This window comes from Thunnus maccoyii, chromosome 11, assembly GCF_910596095.1.
Source record: "Thunnus maccoyii chromosome 11, fThuMac1.1, whole genome shotgun sequence".
Taxonomy (NCBI): domain Eukaryota; kingdom Metazoa; phylum Chordata; class Actinopteri; order Scombriformes; family Scombridae; genus Thunnus; species Thunnus maccoyii.
The window spans coordinates 3,169,512-3,197,467 of record NC_056543.1 but is presented as its reverse complement, the minus strand read 5'-3'; the positions used below and the strand labels follow the sequence as shown (position 1 = coordinate 3,197,467).

Sequence of the window (27,956 nt, the reverse complement as noted above, 5' to 3'; positions counted from 1 at the left end):
GAAATAACTGCCTGTCTCTAATATAAGCCTGCTTCCAATAAAGGTCTGGTATCCTCTGCAGTTGAGATAAATAAAGGCCCCGGCCACTATTAGAGGAAATACGGTAGTTTTGTTTACTTAGTTCATGTGTGGACTGATCCTCATCAAAATTTATTGTATTGTATATATTCTTGATATTCAAAATTGTAGTTGATTTAATAAAACTCAGACATTTTTTCCCCCATTTTTTCTTATTCAACCCCCCACCCCACCTCAAAAAAAGAGGTATGAACCCAACCATGGATTTTTAGAATTGTTACACATCCTCATCTCTGATACATAGTGCCATAATACACAGAAATAATTGCCTAAAAGTGGTCCTAAAACCAGACATTTCATTAGCAGTCAATGATAGATGGCGACCCTCATTTTAATCCACAGACTGTAGAAATAACTTAGTTATAATCAGTTTTAATTAGGGGTCTTTTCTGAATAGTACATTGCACTCTTATTGTGAAGGTTAAGTACAGTGTTTCCGTTGTTTAAGCCAACTGAAGAAAGCGCCGTTTTATTAGACACCTGCAGGACACATGCATTTCCAAGAGCTGCCTGTCTATGTTAATGGTTTGTTACAACAGCAAATGCTATAAATACGAAGTAGTGTGTAAGTAAATAGGTTAGTATTTATTTCCCAGCGGGTTTAGGTTTTTCTCAGCTTTAACGGTTGAGAAAAACCGCTCGAAAATGAAAGCTAACTGCTGTTAGCAGGACAGTTGCAAGCGTTACTTAGCAACCCTCATTTAACATTAGAAATTAGCCAATGTTATATGAGTTTAGCTTTTGTTTTTACTTCTTAACCAGGGGCTAGCTATAGATCAGATGTTAGACTAACAATTCAAATGACTGTAAGAAACCCCCTGTCTTTAAGAGGTTTTATTTTTCTCTTAAAATTGATCAGATTTTGAGTCCTATGTTTGGCTGTATAACAGTTTTGTGTTCAGCGCCCACAGTCTCTGCCCTGGAGAGGAGACAAAATCAAAATAAATTGGCAATGTGTTATTTTTCTCTTTTATCCAACACTGTGTTTCTCAGTCTCTGTCACCCTGAATAAGTACACTGAGGTTGATATCAAAGAAGTGGAGCTACATGAGATGACAGGTGACGTCCAGACTGTAGGCCGAAACAAAAATGGCAGCCTCAAGCGGAAGGTTCTGTCTACAGATGAGCTGATGAAGGATGCTGGCACTCTAGGGTAAGAGCTGCTGGACAACAGTTCCTATAAACACATATTAGTTACAAGTCTTGTATTTTCATGTGGCATAAATCCAACAGTGGTGTTTAACATTTTTCCCCCCACGCTCGTCCTTTCCTGCTTAGACCGGTGTTTTGGCTAGTGTTTGGGCTTTTCATCGTGGTCCTGGTTGGAGAAATACTTTACATAGTCCTGACCCCTGGCTGCAAACCCGTCTCTGAGATGAACTGGTGGAACAAAGGACCTCTGTACCAGATATCTGACCTTGTGGCCTTCTCTGACGGACTGGCAGGTAGAGTATAGAGTAATGTTTTTGTTCCTTACAGACTGAAAATTTTAAGGATGATGCCCCATCTTGCTGCTGAACATTATGATGGAAGTATATGATGATCATTCACATGCTCAATTATGTCTCATAATTTGTTGCAGCAATTTTTGGGACACCATTAAGACACCAAGACCTTGAGGAACACCACAGAAAAAAATCATGCTGTGATTTGGTATCAAAAACTTTTGACATTTGGAGATTTCTATAAGAACTGCATTTTTCAGCAATGGCAAGCACTTCTGTTCTGGACATTACTCAGAAACTCCCTTATTGTCCATATACCCAGGAAAGCCATACATCCTCTGGATGCCCTCAGTCTCTAGTTTCATGAGCTTATTCTAGAGGTCACAACAGGTCGTTTTATACAGTGAGCTTTAAAAAATAGTCTCAATGAAATGGCTACTATGGGGACTAACTTCATCACACATGATTACAATTGGGCTCATTGAATCCACAAGAGTCTCAGCTTTCCAGTCAGACCAAATTTATGTAATTCCAAGACTGTTTAGTGACCGCAGTATGCAGAAATATTCAAATACATCAATTTTAGAATAGGCGAAAATAACACATTTATACTGCATGCAAAAAACTACATGATTTTTGCCCAAAACTACATAGGATTAGCAAGAAGTTGGCATATCTGTAAAGGGGAGACTCGTGGGTACCCATACAATCCATTTTCATTCAGATATCTTGAGGTGAGAGGTCAAGGGACCCCTTTGAAACATGGCCATGCCAGTTTTTCCCTCACCAAAAGTTAGCCTAACGTTGGAGCGTTATTTGTCCCCCCTCACAAGCTAGCATGATGTGGTACCAGTGGATGCCTTAGGTCATCTAGTTTCATATGATACCAGTGTCTTCACTCTGACTTTGAGCCCGCTACAGCCTCTGAAAGACAGTAATGTTGGCCAAGAAAGCCGGCGTCCTTGTGGAGTTTAAGAGGTTAAAGAGAAAGTCACAATTATTATCCTTCATTTTCCAATTTTTATTTGAACCATGTAGGTTTTTCTTAAGAGGCAGGAACAGAGGACAGATTGTCCTGCTGTTCTTAAAGTGAATTACTAGGGAGCACTCAGGTTTCCGACAGGCTTTGGGAAGAACTCCAACAACTGACTTGGTGTTGTTTTCATATAGAAAATTGTGCTCAGACTTCACATGGCCAGCAGATGCTCCTGAAATTCCCACACACATGACATTTCATTCTCCCCTCATCTCTCTATTTGTCTCTAGGTGTTGAGAAAAAGTTGGACTACATCAGCGAGTTAGGGGTGAAAGGCCTGGTTCTGGGCCCTCTTCACACCATACAGGTCGACCAGCCGGACACCCTGAATCTGACAGAGATCAACCCGACCCAGGGAACAGAAGCAGCCCTGGTTGCCCTGCTGGAAAAGGCCCACAAGAAGGGTAGCCCATCACACAACTGAGATCACTTATATGACTTTAAAAGCTTGAATCATTCACAGTCAGTAGTAACACGTTAGCTAGAATTTGTGGGGATTTGGATCAACTCCAGCTGTTGTAAGCAAACTGTTTTGATCCTTTTCCTCTCAGGCATTTCTGTGGTTCTTGACCTGACTCCAAACTACCTGGGAGCTTCTCCCTGGTTCAGAACGGGTGATCTTGACGATGTGATGGAGAAAGTCACGGTAGGACACAAACACACATAATTTATAGCGATCCTTCATTCACTGACTTCAAATGTGTGAAAGTGAGACACTCACTCTAAGATGTATCTGTCATGTCATTAGACTGTTCTTGCTGCTGTTCTCTTCCAGACTGCAGCGGCTCACTGGCTGCGGTTGGGTGTTGATGGCATCAAGATATCTGACCTCAGTCATGCCTCCATGTCTCCTGATTGGTCAAAGCTGCAGTCTGCCGTCCAGGGCGACAACACTGAGGACACCAAGAAGAGGTAACAACAGCTGCCACTTTTAGACTAACTTCGGTTCTACATAAGTAAATAAATCTGTGCAGGAACACTGAATGTTTCATTTGCAAGACCTTTGAATAAAATTCACTATTTTCCTGCAGACATAAAAAAGCATTTTTGAACACTAGTATGATAGTATAGACGTCCTTTAATGACTATATAAATCAAACTGTGCTGCGTGGAAGAGCAGAGAGACATTTAGAGTCTATCTGGGTGTGAGTGAGTGATATAATTTAAATATCAGCTGTTTCAGGAAGCCACAATTAGCATTTAGTTTTTGTTAGCAGAGTTGCCCTGTTGCAGAATTAGTCAGACTGAACTTTCTTAGGAAAAAGGACAGGAAGCTAACGCTGTTGTGTTACACATCACACCTCTGAATCCAGAACACCTGCATGCAATGTAAAAGCACACACAGGGGCGGCATTATGCCAGCTTTGTTTGGTTCAGTGTAAACAAGCAAAGGCGGCTTAATTACAGATATTCTGTATGGCTATAATGCCGGATCTCTGTATGAAAGAGCCCAGGGAGAGATGGATCAGGGAAGGCATCCACAGAAAGCACGCTCATGGTAAAGCGACACCTTGTGGCGGCTTTGAGGAACGACACAAAATAGACTTTAAGTCAGACCTCAACATTTAAGGATGTATTTCAAAATGCTAAAATTCTTTACATATCTTATATTTTTCACCTTTCAACTGGCTGAAACAGTGTCACCAGTGAAACCTGTAATGTGATTAATTGTACTACATTCTGTTTCTCTCAGGCTGCTGATGGGTGTGGTGGAAGGTGTTTCAGCTGCAGAGGTGTCTCAGCTCATCACTTCCTCTGGTGTCGATCTCGTCCTGTCTGACCTGCTCAGCTCCAAAACAGGGGGTAGACAGTAGTGTCTGTTTGTCTGCCACAGTTTATCTTCCTTAGTTTTTGGCTGCTTTCTCTTATGCAACATACAAAATATCACAATATTTTGAACAGATTACATTAATTAATTTTGATTTTTCATTCATTTTTCTATATTCTTTGTATTGAATCATACATCATTCTGTTTATCATATGTGGCTCGCTGTTATTCATGCAGCGTCAGAATACCTGTTGTTTTATTCCCTGCTGTTCCTCCATTTTTACTCTCATGGTGTCTAAATGAAGAACTAACAATTGCACACAGATGGTGCATCGCAGGTGATAATTTGACCTGAATATGCAGGTGTGGAGCACATCAAGGACATGAACATCCTTCACTCTCAGCAGAGAAATGTGGGCTGGGGTCTCGGTGCCGCCCGACTGGACCAGCTGTCTAAACAAGTCATTTCTCAAGACCTGATCCGTCTCTACCAACTCCTGCTGTTCACCATGCCGGGAACTCCGGTGTTCACCTACGAAGACGAGATCGGCCTTCAGGCACAGGTAAGCAATAAAAACACAGCAGGTGTACAGATGTTTCAACAACCTTACAGCTGCTGCAGGGTGTAACCTCGCATCTTTGTTCCCTCATCAGGGTGGAAAGATGGTTTGGGACATAGAGAGGGAACCTGCTGAAGGAGCTGTTGAGGTAAGAGTTGAGTGTCAAAAACATTAATTGTGTTTATAAAAAAAAAAAAAAAATGTCCTCAATTCTCACATTTACAGGCTGAGCGGAAGAAACACGTTGCTATAAGGAAGTGGTTCAGATCCCTCAGCGAACTGCGAGGCAAAAAGCCCTCTCTCCTCAACGGCGACTTCTACCCTCTCCACTCCCGCGCCTCCTCCCTCGCTTTCCTCCGCATGTGGGACCAGAGCGAGAGATACATAACAGCTGTCAACTGGGGAGCAGCGTCTGAGAGACTCTCACTCACACCGGAACCTACAGGCAAGTTCAACAGAAACGTCTCGTTAAGATGTATTACCTTCGTCTTTGTGATTTTTCACAATCGTCTAACAGAAGGAGGTCAAAACGCAACAGATCTCGATCTTAACACCATTTTCTTTGTTTCCTGCAGTGGGACTAGTGTTGCCAGAGAAAGTCAAGGTCAAGCTGTCAACTGACCCGAGCCTGGAGGCAGAATCCACAGTCAGCCTGGACAGAATCATCCTGGCACCCAGACAAGGAGTCCTGCTGGAGTATCCCGCTTGTTTTTTTAACAGGACACTAGTCAGTCGGTCCTAATCCTGAAGGAATAAGGTGGCAAATTCAAAAGATACAGAACATTTCTCTTTACCACAACATAGAAGACTTTCTATCAGTTTATTAGACTGAACAGTCAATGAAAAAGCTGCCATTTAAATCCAGAACATTGTCCAGATGTGTGACAGACGTTTCTTCAGTCCTTGTGGGTTTTATATGATACATTTTAAGAAATTCTGTTGTATTAACAGTTCTGATTTGTTTGTTTGTTTTTCATGCACTTTTCTCTGTTTTTGTCACTGAAAGGCATGTGATGCACAGGAAAAACAAGTTAACTTTGAACATGTGACTGTGACTGTGGTTTAAAAGGTTTTAAGAGCGATGTGACAAGGACAGATATGAAGACTCTGTTTTGAATAATAATTTGTGTTTGCAGTCAGACAAGTGTCAGTGAGAGATTTAATTCTACACAATCATCCCCCGTGTGATACCAGACTGGTGTGTTCTGTAACAGTCTTTAAAAGGTGTTTGAGAGAAGGAGTGAGAGACCGGAGATGTAAGGATGCTGGTGACAGGAGCACAGCGACGAACCTCAAATCCTCCGTCTGAATCTCATTTTGAGTCTCAGTGGCAAGAAGATTAAAGTCTGGAAATAATGTGAGTAGAGACTGGAGATGTGTCCTGACCAAGCTGTCAGAATGCTGCTTCTTCATTTATCCACTGCTGCCTTAAAGGACCAGTCCCTAGGATTTAGTGCCACCTAGCAATGAGGTTGCAGATTGCTGGGCTACTGTAGAAACATGGTGGTGCAACATGGCGGGCTCTGTGGAAGAGGACTAGCTCATTCTAAGGTAACGAAAATACAATGATTCTTATTTTCAGCTGATTATATGCTAGTTACAACACACCATTTCTGCCAAGTCTGCTCCGCCAGATGCCTCTAAATTCTACACACTGCACCTTTAAAGGAATAACCTCGCAGGGCAGCTGGATTCACAACATCACGAGATTAAATGAGAAGTGCTTTTTGAAAGTGCCGGCCCTTTTCCAAACGTTCTGTGTAACAAACCATCTGGTGCATCAGGTTGTTAAAGGAGAGCAGATAAATCACATGTATTTGTCAGAAGGGCTGAAATGACTCTAGAGAAGCTGCGATGGAAATGTGTTGTTTATGAACAGCGTCTCTATTTGCTGCCACTTCTGGCAGCCTTTTAACTCCACAGCGGAGAGCTACATCATCAGAGGAACTCTCGTTTTGAGGGTGATTTTCAATCATGTGGTATTGTGTCTCGAGCGTCTGTATGTTTTTGTTCCAAACACTCAAATTCACTGATTAGTAAACAAACAAAACTGATTTTGGGGAGCTTTGAGGGATGATTCACTGAACGACGGCTGACAAAAGATATTTCAAGTGTCTCAAAGAAATGATTGCTGGCGACTAAACCCCAGGCACAGAGGAAAATCAGAAACTAAGGCTGGGCGTGTTGTTTAAAGGCAGAAGCGAGCGGGACACAGCATTCAAAGTTGGCCCCTCCTCCCCAGTTCAACAACACCAGAAGCCCCTGACCGCAGTTGCCAGAACGCAGCCCAATGTCGCCCTCACACCCTGAGCGCTGTTATTGGCTGGAGGCTACACACCTGCTGCCCAAAGGTTGATGCCCAGAAACATCCAGAGTCTCTGCAGATAAATACACCGCCACACACTTCTACTGGCTCATAAGAAATGTATAAGAGGGATTATTATTGTCTATACATTTTTTACTACTCATTCTGCCTTTAAGGTACCAGTGAGAATGATACAAGACAGTATGATCCAGGAAGTTGAGTTGTAGCTACAGATTAATGCATTTAAAGGCTTATCAGACGCCAAAACACCACACAGCGGTTTGTAAAATTCACAGACAGGATTTTACAACTCTGGAAAGTTAACACAGCGTCCACGTTACAAAGCGGTCCACCAGGAATGTGTGTTCCTGCATGCATGTGATTGGCCAACACAGCATCTTGCTAGATGACGTCACATCGCAACAAAAGGTGAACCAGCTTATGATAGGGCTGTTTTTTTTTCATGCAGAGCTGATGTTAGTCTGAATGTTGCCTAATGACCACGAATCCCACCATGTTTCACCTTCCTATCCACCAACATAATCTGTCAGGAAAAGAAATTAAAAGATAATTGACTCAATAATTAAATAATAAGCAAACATAAGCTATAATAAGAATTATAATAGTAATAATAGAAAATGAATCTAAAAAACAAACAAAAACAGTGTTGTTACGACACATCAACCCTTCACCATGAATGACTTACTGCAACAGATATATTGTCGGTTTTACTGTGTTTCAGCAATATTATCCAACTTGCAGTCAGTAGATCCCTGAGGATACGTTTACAACTTTTTAACTCTGAATTAACCCTAAAACAACAAGCAGCTGTTAAATGAACCTGTTTTTTCATGCTGTAATACTTGGTATTAAGTATAACTTGGTAATACTTGTGTACTTTTACTTAAGTAGGATTCTAATTGTATGAATTTTACTTGTAATGGAGTATTTTTACATTGTGGTATTTCTACTTTTACTTAAGTAAAGGATCTGAATACTTCTTCTACTAGTCCAAGCAACAAAATGTATTCAAGCAGACATTTCGATCCAAGTTGGTGCCACAACAGCACAATGAAACCATGTTGTATCTGTGTCCACACACACTCACATCTTCACTGTTTGTCTCATGTTCAGTTACAGTTAAAATACATACGCAGCAGGCTGCAACTGTACACAGTAAACACTCCTCAGGTCAATGTAATTTATTGTAGGCAGAGCAGCTGACAGATGTATATACTAAATGTCGACAGCAGGATGGTTATGAGTGTGATTAAATTTGTGGTCTACAGAGGAGAAAATAACAACATATGATGTGTAATAACATAAATGTGAATTAACTTGATATTTGAGCAACAAAGTTAATTACTGCAGCCCTTTAAATCACAAGTCATTTTAGCAATCTTCATGTATTATCATCTTCATCTCAGTGCTGAAATTAACTACATAACTTACAAACATTAATGCACAATATTGCACCTTCACATTACTACAGTTTACAGTTATACAACTGTGAAGCACAGCAGTCAATCAAGCAATTAGGAGCCAATTAAGACTAAAACACTAAGATAACTTTAAACTATCTTGCAAAACTCAAACATAATTGCTGAATGATGGAAACAGGAAGACAACTTAAATCCTGATTCACAAACCAAACAGCGTGAGAATACTTGAGTAAAGGCTCTGCTCTGCATGCAGGGAGTGCAGACACTGAGGTGACGACATCGTTGCTCGTTAACAGGGATAGGCAGGCTTTCTCTCACTTAACATTTAAGTTGATTAACATTCCGTATTGCAGCTTTGTGTTGTATGGAAGCACATTGCATTCACCAGAGGAAACAAATTGGAGGCCTTATCTCCTTATCATGACTTCCTGCTCTCATAATTATTATTAAATGTTAAGGTGATTATCAATCATCGCTTTTTGAAAAGATCTACCTGATTTAATTGGCCTCTATTTCCTCTGCGGTCTGAGATATTAATGTCACTCAGTAATGTGGATGGAATAATTATTATGAGTTTAATCAGACGTCCTGATGACATCATGCAGATATGAAAGCAGATGTGAAATAAAGCTGTAGCATTCTGCACGTTGTTTTGTTATGTAGCCCACTTGACAATAAGAGTAAACATTACAATAAGTATGTCAACATTGTAAAGTTGCTGCTTGAAGTCTCTTCGTTCGTTCCTCCTGTTCATACCGACCATTAGAAGATCCCTTGGTCAACCCAGCTGCGTAAACCAAGTGCCTCAGTGATTACTCAACCATTTCCTGCATCACCCTTTATTAGTTTGGAGCTGTACTATAACAGACCAATTACACGCAAGAAAGATTATATCCTGCTATTTAGAATAATTCCCCTTAATCCTCTGTCCCTTGTGTGCTGTTCACAGGCTCCGGCAGTCACATATCCTGGGATCATAGCGCTTTTCAATTTCTGAGGCCTCTGAGGAAGAAAAAGGACAATCTGCTCAGCTGTAATCCTGCACCAGGTGATGACGGTTCTGATTCATAACTCATGTTCTCATCAAAACGAAGGACTGTATTCAATCTGCCACCTGTGCTGGAGGAACAGGGGAAGCCAAGATCATTTCACACCAATAAGTCTTAATTATTTCAACAATGTTTGAGGACTGGAGGCCCACTTCCTGTTTCAGTAACTGTACAGTCAGAACAAATGATGAACAACAGCTGTTTATTTACACATCCAGCAGACATTAGCATTCATTTAGAGTTGTGTCCAAAAGCAGCAGCGGAAGAAGTATTCAGATTCTTTACTGAAGTAAAAGTACCGATACAGCAATGTAAAAATACTCCATTACAAGTAGAAGTCCTGCATGAAAAATCCTACTACAGTAAAAGTACATAAGTATTATGAGCTTGATGTAGTTAAAGTATTGCAGTAAAAGTACATAAGTATTATGAGCTTGATGTAGTTAAAGTATTGCAGTAAAAGTAGTGGTTTGGTCCCTCTGACTGATATATTATTATATATGACATCATTAGATTATTAATAGTGAAGCATCAGTGTTAGAGCAGCATGTTACTGTTGTAGCTGCTGGAGGTGGAGCTAGTTTACACTACTTTATATACAGTTAGCTAGTTTAGTCCAGTGGTTCCCAACCTAGGGGTCGGGCCCCTCAAAGGGTCAGCAGATAAATCTGAGGGGTAGTGAGATGATTAATGGGAGAGGAAAGAAGAAAAAACAAAGTTCTGATACACAAATCTGTTTTCAGTTTTTGGACTTTTTCTCTAATCTTTGATTTTTGCTGAAATATTGGATCATTTGAATATTTATTGAAATGAAACCATGTGAGAAGTTTAAAAATCACTATTTGGTGGAGCTGTTAACAACTCATAAGCTGTATTTGGAGCCACCTACTACATACTACTGATGGTAAGTAGATAACTTTAATTTTTGACTGTTTTGAAAAGATGCAATCCTGAACATCTTAATGTTTTATCACACCAGCATGTGAATGCACCACAGAAATGACTCTCTCATACACACTCTTAGTTCAGTTTAGTTCAGTTTTCTGTAGCTGTAAACGTCATTGAAAGGACACATTCATAATGTATTTTTATTTTCATTTTCAGCATCTTTTAACAGAGTATTAAAACATTTTCCCATCGTTACTGCCTACAGTTCAGCGATATTTGATTTCAAAACAAAGATTTAACATTAGTTACAGTTAGTTATTCAATAAGTCATTCTTTATCATACAAATTAAACAGATTAGATTTATTGTCCAGAGTCTTCATGCAGGCATACTGTTGAGACTTGTTGACGATTGAGTCACCTGTGCAGGTACATCTCAGAAACCAGAACGACTTTACATGCAGCAGGTCAGTCAATCACAGTTTCCAACAGCAACAGAATAATGCTGCCATCTGCTGGTGAAAGCAGCTACAACTGAACAGCTTCTCTGCTATTGGCTGCTCTTTATTCTGACAGATACCAGTCGGTAGCAAACACCAGCCACCTTTATTTCACAGCAGACATACTTACACATCACTGATGGATAATCATGCTCTCAATTTTAGAACAACAGTTCCCATAATGCTTTAGGGGGATATAAACAGGAAGTATAGTGTTGCCATGGATTCAGCAAGTTAGCTGTGGGCTGCAACTTGATTTTTGGCCTATATTTGTTTACATGTTGACAAAATGGCGCCATTAAAAGTATCCAGAATTATTTATTACCAGTTTATTTTTATTCTCAGTTTGCAGTGTAGCTATGAATCTACAGACATCACTGCTTTACTTTGATACTGAAGGAAACTGATGAGGAGCCAGAAATATTAATTTAGATGTGAAAGAACCAAAGTGATCTGTAGATCAACCATAACAGTTTTTTACTCTTGTTTGAAGATCTCATTAGTATTAGTATTAGTATTAGTATTAGTATTAGTATTAGTATTAGCATTAGTATTAGTCTATCATTCATTGTATTGATAGCAGGCTGCTGGTTTTGTGTACTGTTGTTTACATATGATAGACTCAAGAAATAAGGTGGAGGAGGCGAGCTGCAACATTATTTATTCATTTAATGCTGCAGGGATTTTCCCAATAACATCAATGCACAACTGTTGCATGAAAGCAATGTCAAACCTGGAGTCTAACTGGTCTAACTGGTCCTGGTACAACTTACTCACTGAACATATGCAGCATTGAACATGCAGCTACATCACATCAGATTTTCTAATAGCAGAGTAAACCAACCACACAACCATATGTTTTTTTAAGGCTAAGCCTATAAGCTATTTGCACAATAACACTACATGGTAAAAACAAACTGACAGTGTGTTACTTACGTACATAAATTAAGTAAATATCATTTATTAATTTATAAGCTATCATTACATTCACAATGTAAACCAATCTGTTAGTTTTTCTGTTTCTGCTTTCTGCAGAGCTGAAGTTTCAGCCCATAGTAAGACATGATGGAACAACATCTCCTTGCTTGTTTGCAATCCACATATGGGAGCATCTTTTTTCTATGATTTCTAAGCAGCTTTATGGACATTTATTAGCAATGCACATCACATATGATGATATCGATGGGGAGTGTAAGACACACTGAATCTTAAAATGTGTGTGTATATATATATATATATATATATATATATGTCTGTGTGTGTGTGTGTGTGTGTGTGTGTATCTATGTATATTCAGTTTTACTGAGTTCTGACTCAAAGAAGAAGGTCTCTCACTCCGTCCCCTCAGCTCAGTGTGAAGACCTTTCCTAGACTAACAAATGAGGCCAAATTCAAAAGAAAAACATGAATTAATTTATATCCATTCAACACAAAGATGAGATAAAGTACTAACATTTCAAACAAAACCAATTTCAATTTAATCTGTTTAAATGACATACTACTAATCATGTTTATGTTACAAACCACACACACACACATCATGTTTCAATCACTTCAGAGGACATTACATTGACATACATTAATTTTCTGGAGACTTATCCTAACCTTAACATAACCCTTAACTAACCTTAACTTTAAACCAAGTCTTCACCCTAAAATTAATGATTTACATTAAGGAGACTTGCAAGTCCCCACAACATGAGGAATACCTGATACACACACACACACACACACACACACACACACACACACACATTGACAGGGTCATGTGACTTTTTTGAAAGAGGCAGACCTGAAACTGAAAGTTTCAGTCTTAGTTCAGACTTTTGAGATAACAGAGCAGAGCATACGGATAAAAACTGACGTCTGACGCAGGGTGAGTGTTAACAAAACATTCTTCATATAATGTTATATGTTTTTGTCATGTATGATCTTAACCCTTTTTTTTGCTTCTGTTTTTAAGCATGTTGAGTTTATGCCCTTCGTATGAAATGTGCTATATAAACAAACTTGACCTCCTTCCTGAGGGCTGTAGATATAAAGAGAGGAGGGATACAAACTTCTTTGTGGTAACTGCTTGATATTTTTTTGGGTGTGACTCTTTAACAGTTTGTCTTGACTCTTGCTTTCTTATCTCACAGTCAGTGCTAGTGGTTTAACTCTCGGACTGACTGAAGTCAACAAGATGAATGTCTGTGGTGTGGAGGAAGAGGAGGAGGAAGGGGAGGACAGAGCAGAGTCTCCAGACTTCAGTAATGTACCTGGACCCTCAAACACAAAGTAAGAGAGCTGACACAAACATTTTAACCTCTAAACAGTAACAGTATTTAGTGTGTTGACGTCCTACAGTTATCATAACGTCTCTAACAGCTACTGTACTTTCAACAGGAAGTAAATTCTTCCCGATTCTGCTGGCATTAATACAAGTATTGTGTGTGTATCCAAAGCCTGATATATCTTATTCCTCTGTGCCATAGACCTCATGTTGTTGTTGCACTGGGTGACATGTTCCTTCACCACCATGAACACACACACTTTTCACATTTTTCCCACTGTGACCAACACTAAAATCCATCCTACACAACCATTGCAAAATACATGGTTGTTTCCTAACATGCTTTTTGCCAGGAATAGAAAAATTGTCTCCCAAGTATTTAAATATTTACACAGAGATTTTTCTTTTGGTCAATCGTTAACTGTAGACATTGTTTGAGCAATGGGATCATGCAGTGCTAACTTCATACTGAATGCAGCCTTATTAGTCTGTGATATTCTATAGTTTTCAACAAATATCATGTTTGGATCTAAACCAACAATGAACTGATCTACCAACAAGTATTATGTGTGTGTGTATCCAAAGCCTGATATATCTTAACCGTTTGTATGCTCTATTTCCTCCTGTTTGTTTGATAAAAAACGACAGTGACCAGCTGTTTTAGGACCTCTAATGATCCTTTCATGCATACAAGGTAGTCTTTACCATTGCTGATATTTAATGCTAACCTGCAGAATGATGTGCTGTTCTCCATCATCACAATTAGGAAACAGGTCTGCTTGTGTGCAATGAACCTGAACTCAAAGAAAGTATCATACCGACATAAATGCAGACATATTATCAGCCATTTGTTTTTTTCATGATTTTGTTTTCATTTCATTTCATTTGTCCCTCAGCAGAGGATTGTTCAGGTTGAGGATACAGGATGCTGTTTTGAGGCAATTGAGAACTAACAGTGTAATTCTCTTATCTTACCATTGCATCACTTTCTGTTTTATACCTAATGTGAGACAAGTCATCAACAGGTGGAAACTTGGCACATTTAGTGATTGATTGACACAACAATGATGTTTATGGATGCTAGTGTATTTCTTCCATCCTTCAGTGTTGTCTACGCTGCTTGATGTTGACATCACTGCAGGACGTCAGTTGATAGTTCCCAAAATGACTTTTCACCAGAAAATTTGTCATTGATTGACATGATACGAATAAAAACATCTTGGTGTTTGCAGACGTCAGAGAACAGAGTCTCCAGTATCCAGCTGTCTGTCTATGAAGAGTGACCAGTCCAAAGGTCATCCTCCAGACATCAGTAATGAACCTGGACCTTCAGACACAAAGTAAGAGACTGTTTTTACTTTAAACTGACCTAAAGATGATTCAGATATTAGACATATTTCTATGAAACAGGTAAATACTAAGGGTTAGATTCATGAAATAAAACCAGGATAGTCTTAAATATGGAATCATGGATTCACTGATACACACTTTTTCAGGATTGTAGGAAAATTCAGAAGATTTGGTTTGATATAGAAAAGTATCTCCATCAATTTTTATTTTTCAAAATGTAGTACAGGCTACAGTGAGGTATACACAGAGTTGGATTATTCTTTTTTCATCAATCATTTTCAAGAAATGTATTCTCAAACACTGGAAATCCATATAACCTTCCACACTTCTACACTGGAAAATAAAAACTATTATCTGAAAATGGAAAAGACAACTGCTATTGAAAAGAATACATTAAACTCCATTTGAAATCTTATAAGGAGAGATGTTATAAGCAATGAGGATATAAATAATGTGACTTTAAATTCAAACCTAGTTTGAGTTTTTCTGTTTCTTTTAGGATGTAGAATAGGTGGATAGTGATGACACCTGGGACATAATAATAAAATGGTCAGAATCTAAAGGTCCTGATCATATTGTTGATTATTTCCGTTGATTGAAGATAAAATATGGGTATTCTTGGTAGGGATGAAAAGGTCTCAAAGAGTTATGTATGACACATGTTAATGTCCTTTTAAATTATACACGCCTCATTTAAGTTGATCAAATATGAATATATTCAGGTTGATCTTGATTGTTTTATATGTGGGATAAAGGAGTGTCACCTGTTTCATTTTATATGCATTTTTTCATCTAGTTTTGTTTTTCTGTCTTGTTTTGCTTTGTCGTTCACATTGTAGGTTCCTGTTTTGTTGATGAGGGAAGTGTAGATTGTATATATTTGGAAAATCCAAATCTAAAGAACGTGAAGAAAGGAGCAGACATAAACATCAAATTACCTTATCTTACCATTGCATCACTCTAGGTCCTTAGAGCTAATGTGAGACAAGTCATCAACAGGTGGAAACTTGGCACATTTAGTGATTGATTGACACAACAATGATGTTTATGGATGCTAGTGTATTTCTTCCATCCTTCAGCGTTGTCTATGCTGCTTGATGTTGACATCACTGCAGGACGTCAGTTGATAGTTCCCAAAATGACTTTTCACCAGAAAATTTGTCATTGATTGACATGATACGAATAAAAACATCTTGGTGTTTGCAGACGTCAGAGAACAGAGTCTCCGGTATCCAGCTGTCTGTCTATGAAGAGTGACCAGTCCAAAGGTCATCCTCCAGACATCAGTAATGAACCTGGACCTTCAGACACAAAGTAAGAGACTGTTTTTACTTTAAACTGACCTAAAGATGATTCAGATATTAGACATATTTCTATGAAACAGGTAAATACTAAGGGTTAGATTCATGAAATAAAACCAGGATAGTCTTAAATATGGAATCATGGATTCACTGATACACACTTTTTCAGGATTGTAGGAAAATTCAGAAGATTTGGTTTGATATAGAAAAGTATCTCCATCAATTTTTATTTTTCAAAATGTAGTACAGGCTACAGTGAGGTATACACAGAGTTGGATTATTCTTTTTTCATCAATCATTTTCAAGAAATGTATTCTCAAACACTGGAAATCCATATAACCTTCCACACTTCTACACTGGAAAATAAAAACTATTATCTGAAAATGGAAAAGACAACTGCTATTGAAAAGAATACATTAAACTCCATTTGAAATCTTATAAGGAGAGATGTTATAAGCAATGAGGATATAAATAATGTGACTTTAAATTCAAACCTAGTTTGAGTTTTTCTGTTTCTTTTAGGATGTAGAATAGGTGGATAGTGATGACACCTGGGACATAATAATAAAATGGTCAGAATCTAAAGGTCCTGATCATATTGTTGATTATTTCCGTTGATTGAAGATAAAATATGGGTATTCTTGGTAGGGATGAAAAGGTCTCAAAGAGTTATGTATGACACATGTTAATGTCCTTTTAAATTATACACGCCTCATTTAAGTTGATCAAATATGAATATATTCAGGTTGATCTTGATTGTTTTATATGTGGGATAAAGGAGTGTCACCTGTTTCATTTTATATGCATTTTTTCATCTAGTTTTGTTTTTCTGTCTTGTTTTGCTTTGTCGTTCACATTGTAGGTTCCTGTTTTGTTGATGAGGGAAGTGTAGATTGTATATATTTGGAAAATCCAAATCTAAAGAACGTGAAGAAAGGAGCAGACATAAACATCAAATTACCTTATCTTACCATTGCATCACTCTAGGTCCTTAGAGCTAATGTGAGACAAGTCATCAACAGGTGGAAACTTGGCACATTTAGTGATTGATTGACACAACAATGATGTTTATGGATGCTAGTGTATTTCTTCCATCCTTCAGCGTTGTCTATGCTGCTTGATGTTGACATCACTGCAGGACGTCAGTTGATAGTTCCCAAAATGACTTTTCACCAGAAAATTTGTCATTGATTGACATGATACGAATAAAAACATCTTGGTGTTTGCAGACGTCAGAGAACAGAGTCTCCGGTATCCAGCTGTCTGTCTATGAAGAGTGACCAGTCCAAAGGTCATCCTCCAGACATCAGTAATGAACCTGGACCTTCAGACACAAAGTAAGAGACTGTTTTTACTTTAAACTGACCTAAAGATGATTCAGATATTAGACATATTTCTATGAAACAGGTAAATACTAAGGGTTAGATTCATGAAATAAAACCAGGATAGTCTTAAATATGGAATCATGGATTCACTGATACACACTTTTTCAGGATTGTAGGAAAATTCAGAAGATTTGGTTTGATATAGAAAAGTATCTCCATCAATTTTTATTTTTCAAAATGTAGTACAGGCTACAGTGAGGTATACACAGAGTTGGATTATTCTTTTTTCATCAATCATTTTCAAGAAATGTATTCTCAAACACTGGAAATCCATATAACCTTCCACACTTCTACACTGGAAAATAAAAACTATTATCTGAAAATGGAAAAGACAACTGCTATTGAAAAGAATACATTAAACTCCATTTGAAATCTTATAAGGAGAGATGTTATAAGCAATGAGGATATAAATAATGTGACTTTAAATTCAAACCTAGTTTGAGTTTTTCTGTTTCTTTTAGGATGTAGAATAGGTGGATAGTGATGACACCTGGGACATAATAATAAAATGGTCAGAATCTAAAGGTCCTGATCATATTGTTGATTATTTCCGTTGATTGAAGATAAAATATGGGTATTCTTGGTAGGGATGAAAAGGTCTCAAAGAGTTATGTATGACACATGTTAATGTCCTTTTAAATTATACACGCCTCATTTAAGTTGATCAAATATGAATATATTCAGGTTGATCTTGATTGTTTTATATGTGGGATAAAGGAGTGTCACCTGTTTCATTTTATATGCATTTTTTCATCTAGTTTTGTTTTTCTGTCTTGTTTTGCTTTGTCGTTCACATTGTAGGTTCCTGTTTTGTTGATGAGGGAAGTGTAGATTGTATATATTTGGAAAATCCAAATCTAAAGAACGTGAAGAAAGGAGCAGACATAAACATCAAATTACCTTATCTTACCATTGCATCACTCTAGGTCCTTAGAGCTAATGTGAGACAAGTCATCAACAGGTGGAAACTTGGCACATTTAGTGATTGATTGACACAACAATGATGTTTATGGATGCTAGTGTATTTCTTCCATCCTTCAGCGTTGTCTATGCTGCTTGATGTTGACATCACTGCAGGACGTCAGTTGATAGTTCCCAAAATGACTTTTCACCAGAAAATTTGTCATTGATTGACATGATACGAATAAAAACATCTTGGTGTTTGCAGACGTCAGAGAACAGAGTCTCCGGTATCCAGCTGTCTGTCTATGAAGAGTGACCAGTCCAAAGGTCATCCTCCAGACATCAGTAATGAACCTGGACCTTCAGACACAAAGTAAGAGACTGTTTTTACTTTAAACTGACCTAAAGATGATTCAGATATTAGACATATTTCTATGAAACAGGTAAATACTAAGGGTTAGATTCATGAAATAAAACCAGGATAGTCTTAAATATGGAATCATGGATTCACTGATACACACTTTTTCAGGATTGTAGGAAAATTCAGAAGATTTGGTTTGATATAGAAAAGTATCTCCATCAATTTTTATTTTTCAAAATGTAGTACAGGCTACAGTGAGGTATACACAGAGTTGGATTATTCTTTTTTCATCAATCATTTTCAAGAAATGTATTCTCAAACACTGGAAATCCATATAACCTTCCACACTTCTACACTGGAAAATAAAAACTATTATCTGAAAATGGAAAAGACAACTGCTATTGAAAAGAATACATTAAACTCCATTTGAAATCTTATAAGGAGAGATGTTATAAGCAATGAGGATATAAATAATGTGACTTTAAATTCAAACCTAGTTTGAGTTTTTCTGTTTCTTTTAGGATGTAGAATAGGTGGATAGTGATGACACCTGGGACATAATAATAAAATGGTCAGAATCTAAAGGTCCTGATCATATTGTTGATTATTTCCGTTGATTGAAGATAAAATATGGGTATTCTTGGTAGGGATGAAAAGGTCTCAAAGAGTTATGTATGACACATGTTAATGTCCTTTTAAATTATACACGCCTCATTTAAGTTGATCAAATATGAATATATTCAGGTTGATCTTGATTGTTTTATATGTGGGATAAAGGAGTGTCACCTGTTTCATTTTATATGCATTTTTTCATCTAGTTTTGTTTTTCTGTCTTGTTTTGCTTTGTCGTTCACATTGTAGGTTCCTGTTTTGTTGATGAGGGAAGTGTAGATTGTATATATTTGGAAAATCCAAATCTAAAGAACGTGAAGAAAGGAGCAGACATAAACATCAAATTACCTTATCTTACCATTGCATCACTCTAGGTCCTTAGAGCTAATGTGAGACAAGTCATCAACAGGTGGAAACTTGGCACATTTAGTGATTGATTGACACAACAATGATGTTTATGGATGCTAGTGTATTTCTTCCATCCTTCAGCGTTGTCTATGCTGCTTGATGTTGACATCACTGCAGGACGTCAGTTGATAGTTCCCAAAATGACTTTTCACCAGAAAATTTGTCATTGATTGACATGATACGAATAAAAACATCTTGGTGTTTGCAGACGTCAGAGAACAGAGTCTCCGGTATCCAGCTGTCTGTCTATGAAGAGTGACCAGTCCAAAGGTCATCCTCCAGACATCAGTAATGAACCTGGACCTTCAGACACAAAGTAAGAGACTGTTTTTACTTTAAACTGACCTAAAGATGATTCAGATATTAGACATATTTCTATGAAACAGGTAAATACTAAGGGTTAGATTCATGAAATAAAACCAGGATAGTCTTAAATATGGAATCATGGATTCACTGATACACACTTTTTCAGGATTGTAGGAAAATTCAGAAGATTTGGTTTGATATAGAAAAGTATCTCCATCAATTTTTATTTTTCAAAATGTAGTACAGGCTACAGTGAGGTATACACAGAGTTGGATTATTCTTTTTTCATCAATCATTTTCAAGAAATGTATTCTCAAACACTGGAAATCCATATAACCTTCCACACTTCTACACTGGAAAATAAAAACTATTATCTGAAAATGGAAAAGACAACTGCTATTGAAAAGAATACATTAAACTCCATTTGAAATCTTATAAGGAGAGATGTTATAAGCAATGAGGATATAAATAATGTGACTTTAAATTCAAACCTAGTTTGAGTTTTTCTGTTTCTTTTAGGATGTAGAATAGGTGGATAGTGATGACACCTGGGACATAATAATAAAATGGTCAGAATCTAAAGGTCCTGATCATATTGTTGATTATTTCCGTTGATTGAAGATAAAATATGGGTATTCTTGGTAGGGATGAAAAGGTCTCAAAGAGTTATGTATGACACATGTTAATGTCCTTTTAAATTATACACGCCTCATTTAAGTTGATCAAATATGAATATATTCAGGTTGATCTTGATTGTTTTATATGTGGGATAAAGGAGTGTCACCTGTTTCATTTTATATGCATTTTTTCATCTAGTTTTGTTTTTCTGTCTTGTTTTGCTTTGTCGTTCACATTGTAGGTTCCTGTTTTGTTGATGAGGGAAGTGTAGATTGTATATATTTGGAAAATCCAAATCTAAAGAACGTGAAGAAAGGAGCAGACATAAACATCAAATTACCTTATCTTACCATTGCATCACTCTAGGTCCTTAGAGCTAATGTGAGACAAGTCATCAACAGGTGGAAACTTGGCACATTTAGTGATTGATTGACACAACAATGATGTTTATGGATGCTAGTGTATTTCTTCCATCCTTCAGCGTTGTCTATGCTGCTTGATGTTGACATCACTGCAGGACGTCAGTTGATAGTTCCCAAAATGACTTTTCACCAGAAAATTTGTCATTGATTGACATGATACGAATAAAAACATCTTGGTGTTTGCAGACGTCAGAGAACAGAGTCTCCGGTATCCAGCTGTCTGTCTATGAAGAGTGACCAGTCCAAAGGTCATCCTCCAGACATCAGTAATGAACCTGGACCTTCAGACACAAAGTAAGAGACTGTTTTTACTTTAAACTGACCTAAAGATGATTCAGATATTAGACATATTTCTATGAAACAGGTAAATACTAAGGGTTAGATTCATGAAATAAAACCAGGATAGTCTTAAATATGGAATCATGGATTCACTGATACACACTTTTTCAGGATTGTAGGAAAATTCAGAAGATTTGGTTTGATATAGAAAAGTATCTCCATCAATTTTTATTTTTCAAAATGTAGTACAGGCTACAGTGAGGTATACACAGAGTTGGATTATTCTTTTTTCATCAATCATTTTCAAGAAATGTATTCTCAAACACTGGAAATCCATATAACCTTCCACACTTCTACACTGGAAAATAAAAACTATTATCTGAAAATGGAAAAGACAACTGCTATTGAAAAGAATACATTAAACTCCATTTGAAATCTTATAAGGAGAGATGTTATAAGCAATGAGGATATAAATAATGTGACTTTAAATTCAAACCTAGTTTGAGTTTTTCTGTTTCTTTTAGGATGTAGAATAGGTGGATAGTGATGACACCTGGGACATAATAATAAAATGGTCAGAATCTAAAGGTCCTGATCATATTGTTGATTATTTCCGTTGATTGAAGATAAAATATGGGTATTCTTGGTAGGGATGAAAAGGTCTCAAAGAGTTATGTATGACACATGTTAATGTCCTTTTAAATTATACACGCCTCATTTAAGTTGATCAAATATGAATATATTCAGGTTGATCTTGATTGTTTTATATGTGGGATAAAGGAGTGTCACCTGTTTCATTTTATATGCATTTTTTCATCTAGTTTTGTTTTTCTGTCTTGTTTTGCTTTGTCGTTCACATTGTAGGTTCCTGTTTTGTTGATGAGGGAAGTGTAGATTGTATATATTTGGAAAATCCAAATCTAAAGAACGTGAAGAAAGGAGCAGACATAAACATCAAATTACCTTATCTTACCATTGCATCACTCTAGGTCCTTAGAGCTAATGTGAGACAAGTCATCAACAGGTGGAAACTTGGCACATTTAGTGATTGATTGACACAACAATGATGTTTATGGATGCTAGTGTATTTCTTCCATCCTTCAGCGTTGTCTATGCTGCTTGATGTTGACATCACTGCAGGACGTCAGTTGATAGTTCCCAAAATGACTTTTCACCAGAAAATTTGTCATTGATTGACATGATACGAATAAAAACATCTTGGTGTTTGCAGACGTCAGAGAACAGAGTCTCCGGTATCCAGCTGTCTGTCTATGAAGAGTGACCAGTCCAAAGGTCATCCTCCAGACATCAGTAATGAACCTGGACCTTCAGACACAAAGTAAGAGACTGTTTTTACTTTAAACTGACCTAAAGATGATTCAGATATTAGACATATTTCTATGAAACAGGTAAATACTAAGGGTTAGATTCATGAAATAAAACCAGGATAGTCTTAAATATGGAATCATGGATTCACTGATACACACTTTTTCAGGATTGTAGGAAAATTCAGAAGATTTGGTTTGATATAGAAAAGTATCTCCATCAATTTTTATTTTTCAAAATGTAGTACAGGCTACAGTGAGGTATACACAGAGTTGGATTATTCTTTTTTCATCAATCATTTTCAAGAAATGTATTCTCAAACACTGGAAATCCATATAACCTTCCACACTTCTACACTGGAAAATAAAAACTATTATCTGAAAATGGAAAAGACAACTGCTATTGAAAAGAATACATTAAACTCCATTTGAAATCTTATAAGGAGAGATGTTATAAGCAATGAGGATATAAATAATGTGACTTTAAATTCAAACCTAGTTTGAGTTTTTCTGTTTCTTTTAGGATGTAGAATAGGTGGATAGTGATGACACCTGGGACATAATAATAAAATGGTCAGAATCTAAAGGTCCTGATCATATTGTTGATTATTTCCGTTGATTGAAGATAAAATATGGGTATTCTTGGTAGGGATGAAAAGGTCTCAAAGAGTTATGTATGACACATGTTAATGTCCTTTTAAATTATACACGCCTCATTTAAGTTGATCAAATATGAATATATTCAGGTTGATCTTGATTGTTTTATATGTGGGATAAAGGAGTGTCACCTGTTTCATTTTATATGCATTTTTTCATCTAGTTTTGTTTTTCTGTCTTGTTTTGCTTTGTCGTTCACATTGTAGGTTCCTGTTTTGTTGATGAGGGAAGTGTAGATTGTATATATTTGGAAAATCCAAATCTAAAGAACGTGAAGAAAGGAGCAGACATAAACATCAAATTACCTTATCTTACCATTGCATCACTCTAGGTCCTTAGAGCTAATGTGAGACAAGTCATCAACAGGTGGAAACTTGGCACATTTAGTGATTGATTGACACAACAATGATGTTTATGGATGCTAGTGTATTTCTTCCATCCTTCAGCGTTGTCTATGCTGCTTGATGTTGACATCACTGCAGGACGTCAGTTGATAGTTCCCAAAATGACTTTTCACCAGAAAATTTGTCATTGATTGACATGATACGAATAAAAACATCTTGGTGTTTGCAGACGTCAGAGAACAGAGTCTCCGGTATCCAGCTGTCTGTCTATGAAGAGTGACCAGTCCAAAGGTCATCCTCCAGACATCAGTAATGAACCTGGACCTTCAGACACAAAGTAAGAGACTGTTTTTACTTTAAACTGACCTAAAGATGATTCAGATATTAGACATATTTCTATGAAACAGGTAAATACTAAGGGTTAGATTCATGAAATAAAACCAGGATAGTCTTAAATATGGAATCATGGATTCACTGATACACACTTTTTCAGGATTGTAGGAAAATTCAGAAGATTTGGTTTGATATAGAAAAGTATCTCCATCAATTTTTATTTTTCAAAATGTAGTACAGGCTACAGTGAGGTATACACAGAGTTGGATTATTCTTTTTTCATCAATCATTTTCAAGAAATGTATTCTCAAACACTGGAAATCCATATAACCTTCCACACTTCTACACTGGAAAATAAAAACTATTATCTGAAAATGGAAAAGACAACTGCTATTGAAAAGAATACATTAAACTCCATTTGAAATCTTATAAGGAGAGATGTTATAAGCAATGAGGATATAAATAATGTGACTTTAAATTCAAACCTAGTTTGAGTTTTTCTGTTTCTTTTAGGATGTAGAATAGGTGGATAGTGATGACACCTGGGACATAATAATAAAATGGTCAGAATCTAAAGGTCCTGATCATATTGTTGATTATTTCCGTTGATTGAAGATAAAATATGGGTATTCTTGGTAGGGATGAAAAGGTCTCAAAGAGTTATGTATGACACATGTTAATGTCCTTTTAAATTATACACGCCTCATTTAAGTTGATCAAATATGAATATATTCAGGTTGATCTTGATTGTTTTATATGTGGGATAAAGGAGTGTCACCTGTTTCATTTTATATGCATTTTTTCATCTAGTTTTGTTTTTCTGTCTTGTTTTGCTTTGTCGTTCACATTGTAGGTTCCTGTTTTGTTGATGAGGGAAGTGTAGATTGTATATATTTGGAAAATCCAAATCTAAAGAACGTGAAGAAAGGAGCAGACATAAACATCAAATTACCTTATCTTACCATTGCATCACTCTAGGTCCTTAGAGCTAATGTGAGACAAGTCATCAACAGGTGGAAACTTGGCACATTTAGTGATTGATTGACACAACAATGATGTTTATGGATGCTAGTGTATTTCTTCCATCCTTCAGCGTTGTCTATGCTGCTTGATGTTGACATCACTGCAGGACGTCAGTTGATAGTTCCCAAAATGACTTTTCACCAGAAAATTTGTCATTGATTGACATGATACGAATAAAAACATCTTGGTGTTTGCAGACGTCAGAGAACAGAGTCTCCGGTATCCAGCTGTCTGTCTATGAAGAGTGACCAGTCCAAAGGTCATCCTCCAGACATCAGTAATGAACCTGGACCTTCAGACACAAAGTAAGAGACTGTTTTTACTTTAAACTGACCTAAAGATGATTCAGATATTAGACATATTTCTATGAAACAGGTAAATACTAAGGGTTAGATTCATGAAATAAAACCAGGATAGTCTTAAATATGGAATCATGGATTCACTGATACACACTTTTTCAGGATTGTAGGAAAATTCAGAAGATTTGGTTTGATATAGAAAAGTATCTCCATCAATTTTTATTTTTCAAAATGTAGTACAGGCTACAGTGAGGTATACACAGAGTTGGATTATTCTTTTTTCATCAATCATTTTCAAGAAATGTATTCTCAAACACTGGAAATCCATATAACCTTCCACACTTCTACACTGGAAAATAAAAACTATTATCTGAAAATGGAAAAGACAACTGCTATTGAAAAGAATACATTAAACTCCATTTGAAATCTTATAAGGAGAGATGTTATAAGCAATGAGGATATAAATAATGTGACTTTAAATTCAAACCTAGTTTGAGTTTTTCTGTTTCTTTTAGGATGTAGAATAGGTGGATAGTGATGACACCTGGGACATAATAATAAAATGGTCAGAATCTAAAGGTCCTGATCATATTGTTGATTATTTCCGTTGATTGAAGATAAAATATGGGTATTCTTGGTAGGGATGAAAAGGTCTCAAAGAGTTATGTATGACACATGTTAATGTCCTTTTAAATTATACACGCCTCATTTAAGTTGATCAAATATGAATATATTCAGGTTGATCTTGATTGTTTTATATGTGGGATAAAGGAGTGTCACCTGTTTCATTTTATATGCATTTTTTCATCTAGTTTTGTTTTTCTGTCTTGTTTTGCTTTGTCGTTCACATTGTAGGTTCCTGTTTTGTTGATGAGGGAAGTGTAGATTGTATATATTTGGAAAATCCAAATCTAAAGAACGTGAAGAAAGGAGCAGACATAAACATCAAATTACCTTATCTTACCATTGCATCACTCTAGGTCCTTAGAGCTAATGTGAGACAAGTCATCAACAGGTGGAAACTTGGCACATTTAGTGATTGATTGACACAACAATGATGTTTATGGATGCTAGTGTATTTCTTCCATCCTTCAGCGTTGTCTATGCTGCTTGATGTTGACATCACTGCAGGACGTCAGTTGATAGTTCCCAAAATGACTTTTCACCAGAAAATTTGTCATTGATTGACATGATACGAATAAAAACATCTTGGTGTTTGCAGACGTCAGAGAACAGAGTCTCCGGTATCCAGCTGTCTGTCTATGAAGAGTGACCAGTCCAAAGGTCATCCTCCAGACATCAGTAATGAACCTGGACCTTCAGACACAAAGTAAGAGACTGTTTTTACTTTAAACTGACCTAAAGATGATTCAGATATTAGACATATTTCTATGAAACAGGTAAATACTAAGGGTTAGATTCATGAAATAAAACCAGGATAGTCTTAAATATGGAATCATGGATTCACTGATACACACTTTTTCAGGATTGTAGGAAAATTCAGAAGATTTGGTTTGATATAGAAAAGTATCTCCATCAATTTTTATTTTTCAAAATGTAGTACAGGCTACAGTGAGGTATACACAGAGTTGGATTATTCTTTTTTCATCAATCATTTTCAAGAAATGTATTCTCAAACACTGGAAATCCATATAACCTTCCACACTTCTACACTGGAAAATAAAAACTATTATCTGAAAATGGAAAAGACAACTGCTATTGAAAAGAATACATTAAACTCCATTTGAAATCTTATAAGGAGAGATGTTATAAGCAATGAGGATATAAATAATGTGACTTTAAATTCAAACCTAGTTTGAGTTTTTCTGTTTCTTTTAGGATGTAGAATAGGTGGATAGTGATGACACCTGGGACATAATAATAAAATGGTCAGAATCTAAAGGTCCTGATCATATTGTTGATTATTTCCGTTGATTGAAGATAAAATATGGGTATTCTTGGTAGGGATGAAAAGGTCTCAAAGAGTTATGTATGACACATGTTAATGTCCTTTTAAATTATACACGCCTCATTTAAGTTGATCAAATATGAATATATTCAGGTTGATCTTGATTGTTTTATATGTGGGATAAAGGAGTGTCACCTGTTTCATTTTATATGCATTTTTTCATCTAGTTTTGTTTTTCTGTCTTGTTTTGCTTTGTCGTTCACATTGTAGGTTCCTGTTTTGTTGATGAGGGAAGTGTAGATTGTATATATTTGGAAAATCCAAATCTAAAGAACGTGAAGAAAGGAGCAGACATAAACATCAAATTACCTTATCTTACCATTGCATCACTCTAGGTCCTTAGAGCTAATGTGAGACAAGTCATCAACAGGTGGAAACTTGGCACATTTAGTGATTGATTGACACAACAATGATGTTTATGGATGCTAGTGTATTTCTTCCATCCTTCAGCGTTGTCTATGCTGCTTGATGTTGACATCACTGCAGGACGTCAGTTGATAGTTCCCAAAATGACTTTTCACCAGAAAATTTGTCATTGATTGACATGATACGAATAAAAACATCTTGGTGTTTGCAGACGTCAGAGAACAGAGTCTCCGGTATCCAGCTGTCTGTCTATGAAGAGTGACCAGTCCAAAGGTCATCCTCCAGACATCAGTAATGAACCTGGACCTTCAGACACAAAGTAAGAGACTGTTTTTACTTTAAACTGACCTA

At 36.8% G+C, this 27,956-nt stretch overlaps 2 protein-coding genes across 3 annotated transcripts in view; both read left to right on the top strand.

The window, feature by feature from the left end:
* Positions 1-492: 492 nt before the first annotated feature.
* On the top strand, positions 493-6,026 carry LOC121907610 (4F2 cell-surface antigen heavy chain-like). 2 transcript variants are annotated; one of them, XM_042427269.1, is made up of 11 exons: positions 493-603; positions 1,072-1,231; positions 1,357-1,523; positions 2,790-2,963; positions 3,111-3,205; positions 3,335-3,471; positions 4,253-4,362; positions 4,691-4,890; positions 4,982-5,035; positions 5,113-5,332; positions 5,463-6,026. In XM_042427269.1, the coding sequence occupies exons 1-11, from the start codon at positions 570-572 to the stop codon at positions 5,627-5,629; spliced, it is 1,518 nt and encodes a 505-aa protein (XP_042283203.1). In that variant the 5' UTR covers positions 493-569; the 3' UTR covers positions 5,630-6,026. The 2 variants fall into 2 exon arrangements, with proteins under 2 accessions (XP_042283203.1, XP_042283202.1); XM_042427268.1 differs by having other exon boundaries at positions 512-643.
* A 493-nt stretch (positions 6,027-6,519) lies between these two features.
* LOC121907608 (NACHT, LRR and PYD domains-containing protein 12-like) overlaps positions 6,520-27,956 on the top strand; it is a 44,441-nt gene continuing 23,004 nt past the window's right edge. The window contains exons 1-14 of the mRNA XM_042427266.1: positions 6,520-7,621; positions 9,584-9,682; positions 13,211-13,349; positions 14,577-14,684; positions 15,901-16,008; positions 17,225-17,332; positions 18,549-18,656; positions 19,873-19,980; positions 21,197-21,304; positions 22,521-22,628; positions 23,845-23,952; positions 25,169-25,276; positions 26,493-26,600; positions 27,817-27,924. Coding sequence (XP_042283200.1) covers positions 13,255-13,349; positions 14,577-14,684; positions 15,901-16,008; positions 17,225-17,332; positions 18,549-18,656; positions 19,873-19,980; positions 21,197-21,304; positions 22,521-22,628; positions 23,845-23,952; positions 25,169-25,276; positions 26,493-26,600; positions 27,817-27,924 — 1,283 coding nt within the window. The 5' untranslated portion in view covers positions 6,520-7,621; positions 9,584-9,682; positions 13,211-13,254. The remainder of the gene's footprint in view (positions 7,622-9,583; positions 9,683-13,210; positions 13,350-14,576; positions 14,685-15,900; positions 16,009-17,224; positions 17,333-18,548; positions 18,657-19,872; positions 19,981-21,196; positions 21,305-22,520; positions 22,629-23,844; positions 23,953-25,168; positions 25,277-26,492; positions 26,601-27,816; positions 27,925-27,956) is intronic.

What these genes read in the sequence shown, in the direction of transcription:
- LOC121907610 (XM_042427268.1), top strand. Translation starts at nt 595, where the DNA reads ATGTTAATGGTTTGTTACAACAGCAAATGCTATAAATACGAAGTAGTG. An exon ending in ACTGAGGACACCAAGAAGAG is followed by an intron (nt 3,472 to 4,252) that starts GTAACAACAGCT and finishes TGTTTCTCTCAG; the next exon opens with GCTGCTGATGGGTGTGGTGG. An exon ending in ACTCACACCGGAACCTACAG is followed by an intron (nt 5,333 to 5,462) that starts GCAAGTTCAACA and finishes TGTTTCCTGCAG; the next exon opens with TGGGACTAGTGTTGCCAGAG.